Consider the following 5,000-nt stretch of genomic DNA (forward strand, 5'->3'; position numbering starts at 1 on the left):
AAATAGCGCTCAAGAAACAAGACGATCAACACATTTTTTCAAACTGTACAAAATTTACAGCATTTAAGACGTTTTGAGGCAATAGGGACGGAACAACAGTGTGGTGGCTCTGTGTGTTGTCATCTACGCGATGGCATTCCTTGCATGTGTGTGGTGATTTGTTTCCCGTGCGGCCAAACAGATGCTTTACTTTTCAGCTGGTGCAGTAGGATTTGGCAATTTTCGTATACTATTTTCTTTTCAGGGGTAGAGATAACCATTACCAGAGAACAGGGAACAGAATGTCGAACTGTTGCTTTTACACATTTTATACTACTGCCCCCCCCCCCTCCCCCCGTCGTCGTCGTCAGACAAACATAAATATCAGTAAATCCAGATCGATTCAAACACAAGCTTTGAAGTAATATCACTGCTTTGACACGCCCAGATCATTCAACTCAAAGCTTGACTGTTTCGGACAGCCTAAACTGCCCGGCAGCTAGCCTCTCATCCCCGTTGTGTGCAGGTCCTAGATTGTGAAGCCGTATCGTTCCAGCACTGTCCCGCACGCCGAGCCCCTAAACACTTGTGTCTAACGTGTCTAACCCTCCCACTGAAAGAAACACACCAGCACAACAGCCCATCCCCCCTCCCGCCCCCAGCCACATCCACCGACGGCAGGCCTGGGGTGAAAGGGCCTCCAGGGTGTAAGGCTGTGTATTAGGGGCCGCTAATCCCTCTGACATGCGACGGCAGGGCAGGCTGACAGCAGCCAACAGCTGGGGCCGGTCAGGGAGACTGATTGCAGGGGAAAGTTGGTGGCACTGCGGCTGACGCTGTGTGTGCGGATGATCGGGACGACTGCTTCGGTCACAGCGTGAAAAACGTCCGGGGGAAGACGCTCTGCTTCTCCGCACTTTCTGATAATCAGAGGGTGATCTGGTCTAGCGGATGTGGTGACGTAGGCCGCTGCTGTCACGGCTTAGTGTTAAGGTTGTGGCTGTTTAATCCCCCCGATGTTTTGTGTGGGTGTAGTTTAAGAGTTGTTTTTTTGCGGGCACTAAATAACAATTCAAACGAGTCATGCGTAGATGTCCTTGAAATATACACTGTTTTGCATTCATCCAAGTCCAACACCCAAAACCTGTTCTCACTGTGGCCACGGATATCTCTGTGCTCGGACTGACTTTGAATGGAGGTTCTGGTTGCTAGATGTTAATACTGATGGAGGCCTTCCCCTGGCACTGCACACGAAGCACCTTTCAAATCTAGACCCCAGTCTATACCTCGGCCTGACGGACAGACGGACAAACCAAACGGACAGACAGACGACCAACGACCACCCCACTGACTAACATAACAACTATGTAAGCTCCAGCAATACGTTAGAAAACCTCAGCATGGTTCAAAAGTCCCCTTGTGCCACTGCTTTTGTAAAGTTCTCTACCCCGGGAAACACTGTTTTCTCTTTTTTCTTTTTTGTTTGCCTTGTGCATACTTGTGTCTCTCCTCTCTATTTCTCTCTCTCTCTCTCTCTTTCTCTCTCTCTCTGTTTTTTCTCCATATACGTAGAAAAGGAAGAGAAGAACCGTAAAGTGCATAGCCAACGTAACGGCCCCCTGTGTGGCCGGACTGCAGTCCTGCTTATTCTGGATCGGATGCATGCAGGAAGCCGGCCTCCTGGACTCTCACCTAGATTGCCGCCCACCCCCCCCCCACCCCCCCCCCCCCTAACATTGTTTCTGATAGATAAGATTGACATGGCCTGTATCAGTCATTTGTGGTCGAGACAACAATACACTATATTCACCGGGAGCAGAATCCCCCCCGGCGATGGGAAGACCCCTCAACCCAGAGCCTCATTCTCAGAGGGTAAAAACGAACAGAAAGCAAAGTCCGGTACGGGGGGGAAATCAAACCAAGGTTGTCAGATACATTGTTCAGCTCAAAACATTCGGCACCGCTTCGTCATTCTGTGGAGGGGGTCGAGGAGAACCCACGCCCCCCCCCCCCCCCCCCCCCCCCCACCGTGAAGTTCAGCCCCTCGATTATAAAAAGTGGAAGAGCTCCGTCTTCTCCCTCTTCCTCCGCTCACGGCATTCCCGCAGACCAAACGTACCGGGTTCTGGGAGAGCCATAGAAAGGTAAAAAGCCCCTGGGGCTAGGGTTCTCTGTCCTGGCCCCGCCCTGGTGGCCGCCCCCCCCCCGCCCCCCCCCCACCCCACCCCACCCCACTGTCCAGCACGGTGCTCATCTCCGCTGTCCTCGCGCCTCACGAGTCCTCAGAACTGCGAATGGTCCATCTCGTCCAGCCAGGAGGCGGGGCTGGTGGGGAAGTCCGGGTATCCCGTACTGCTGCCCGTGGACAGGTCTGAGGTGGGACCCCCGGCCATGGCTCTCAGGGCCTGCCCCACCCCGCCTTGCCCCCCCTGGGCCACCAGACTATCCATGCTGAAGGCCAGGTTGTTGAGCAGCGGGGTGTGTCCCGGCAGGGAGGTGATGGAGGAGGGCGACTGGGGCAGGCCGTACGGGCTCCCGGCCCGGATGTCGTGATAGCCCTGGCCGCCGCCGCCGCCGTCGAGCGAGAAGCTGCCGTTCAGCATGCCCCCGTTGGCCACGTCGCCCACGCTGCCGTACAGCCCGTTGGTATGGCCCAGGTCGGACAGGATCTGGTCGTCTGTTGGCCGAAGGGGCGGGAGATACCATTACTGACATGCACGGGGTTTCACGTTTCACACGTTCACGCTGTTGACCGCGTGGGGCATTATGTAATTGTTATCTTTCAATACGGTTAAGTGCTTTTACGGATGTAATTTATTGAGGCGGTCTCATGTGGGTTTCATGGAAGGAAGTGGGCCAGATGGCGAGGCACCCCATTCCGTAAGATTTAGCCTCAGCCGCCAACAAAGCAGCTCTGTTTGTTTTGCTGTAAGTATTGCTTTACAAAATATTTCACTCCGGCCCATCTGGCCCCCTTCAGTCGCTGCATCGCTCTCCGTTCAACCTCTAATTGGCTAAAAGCTTTGCCGGCTTTATAGACTTTCTGCCACCATGTTTCCATTTCTTGTAAAAACTGCCTTCTTTTAAAAGTGACAAGAAGACTTTAACGACCCACCAAAGTGAGGTTTGCAAACATTAAATAAATATAAAACATACAATGTCTTAAATATCCGCATGGCTCAAAGCAGCTGAGAAGTTGTTGCACTCAGGCTAAACAACCGAGTGAACTTTTTCATTCCTCATAATAACAACACGTTGAAAAGAGCTCCACGGGAAACCGTTTCAGTCGCGCTGAACCAAATTCAAACGCTGAAATGATGTCACCGTGACGACGGGCTAACCGATCCCGCACGCAGACGCGGCTTAATGCACAGGCTGAACTAGGCTGCAGCCCAGGGGCCCCTTGGGCCCCAGACCATTTAATATCTTTCTTAAAATAAAAAAAGACTTGACCCCTATTGGCCCATAACAAGAAACATAAAACAATTAAGCAGCTGATTGGGTAGACGTGTGGGCCATGTCTTGTGGCCAGTTCATGTGCAGATTCACACCTGTTTCCCCCTGAGTGTGTGTGTCTGCATGTGTGTGTATTCCAGTGCGACCGAGTGTGTGTGTGTGTGTGTGTGTGGGCCATGTCATATTCCTAGCACACATGGCACTAAATAATAATTATTTTTCTGCGTGATCAGTAAGGGGGCCTCACAGAAATAGTAGCCTAGGGGCCAATGACCACCTTAATCCGCCACTGCCGACAGACATAGGCAGACAGTAGTCCCAGTGGTGGCTGTGGCGTACCTCTGAAGCTGAGCTCGCTGTCGCTGAGCCCGGCGTCGTCCGCCGAGCTCTCCTTCTCCACCTTGGTGCCGCCCCGGTTGCGCTTGACGCTCTTGTAGAACTGACCCCAGCGATGTCGCCCGGCGTCCTTCTTCAGTCGCTTCTCCTTCGCCCGCCGGTTCTGAAACCACACCTGGCGGGGGGAGAGGGCGAGGGGGAACACACAGGTGAGTTTCCAGACGCAGAGGGTCCGTCCGTGGTACAGGTGGAGACAGACAGACAGATTGACAGGATCGATTTGACTGCTGTGATGGTGGAGATGGGACATACCTGCACCACTCTCATGTCTAGGCCGGTCTCCGAGGACAGCTGTTCCCGGACGTGTCTGGCGGGCTTGGGCGACGTCTTGTAGGCGCTCTTCAGCGTCTCCAGCTGCTTGGCCGTGATGGTGGTCCTGGGTCGCTTTGCTCCTGCCTCGGAATCATCTGCAGAGGAGGAAACCTGCACTGTTTACTACTTATGCATCACGTTGCAGACGCCGTCCTCCAAAGTGTTTACGATCCATGTCCTTAACGAGCAGGCGGGGGGTTAGGAACCTGGCCCACGGGCGCAACGGGGTTTCGAACTCAGAGCCATCGGGGCCGGGACTCAAACCGCCACCCCTAACCACCCGACGAGACTATCCATTAGACCCCCCCCCTCACACATCATGCATGTGAGATGAGTGATGCGTGGTGACCTCCTGTTAAATTATTGTTATGTACGGTGACCTTGCCCCCGCATAGTGTAGTCGATGTGTGCTGAATGAACTGAATGGTCATGACTGTATAGGTAAGGTCCTTTGTGCGACGGCAGCCGCACTACGACAGAGGACATAAATCTGCCAGGACAGAGAGTGCCAGAGGGAACGGCGTTTGTTGGGACGCTGCCATTTCAGTGCATTGATTCAGCGTACATAATATTACAGGAAGGGGATAAACTAAAGACACAAAAGGGAGAAAGCTGCAGTGTGCTTTGGCGGGGGGTGGGGGGGGGTGGGGGGGGGGGGGGGGAAATAACGTTTCTCTCACATCAGACACGCGGGAATAAATGTCACCTTTACGGGGCGGATTGAGTCGTAGCGTGTGGAGAGATAGGAGACAATAGGTACCGAGGTGCTAGCGTGCTAAAGGACTTTCCATTCCAAATCCACTCTGTCTTTTAAGATGATCGTAAGGCATCTGTTTAGTGTGACTTATTTACATTTA

At 53.3% G+C, this 5,000-nt stretch overlaps 1 protein-coding gene across 1 annotated transcript in view; it reads right to left on the bottom strand.

The window, feature by feature from the left end:
• Positions 1–2,261: 2,261 nt before the first annotated feature.
• lhx4 (LIM homeobox 4) overlaps positions 2,262–5,000 on the bottom strand; it is a gene marked incomplete at both ends in the record, with an annotated part of 9,611 nt that continues 6,872 nt past the window's right edge. The window contains 3 exons of the mRNA XM_084490852.1: positions 2,262–2,656; positions 3,775–3,946; positions 4,084–4,238. Of these exons, the coding sequence (XP_084346978.1) occupies positions 2,262–2,656; positions 3,775–3,946; positions 4,084–4,238 (722 nt within the window). The remainder of the gene's footprint in view (positions 2,657–3,774; positions 3,947–4,083; positions 4,239–5,000) is intronic.

Source organism: Micromesistius poutassou (assembly GCF_964030765.1).
Source record: "Micromesistius poutassou genome assembly, contig: SCAFFOLD_1204, whole genome shotgun sequence".
Classification (NCBI taxonomy): domain Eukaryota; kingdom Metazoa; phylum Chordata; class Actinopteri; order Gadiformes; family Gadidae; genus Micromesistius; species Micromesistius poutassou.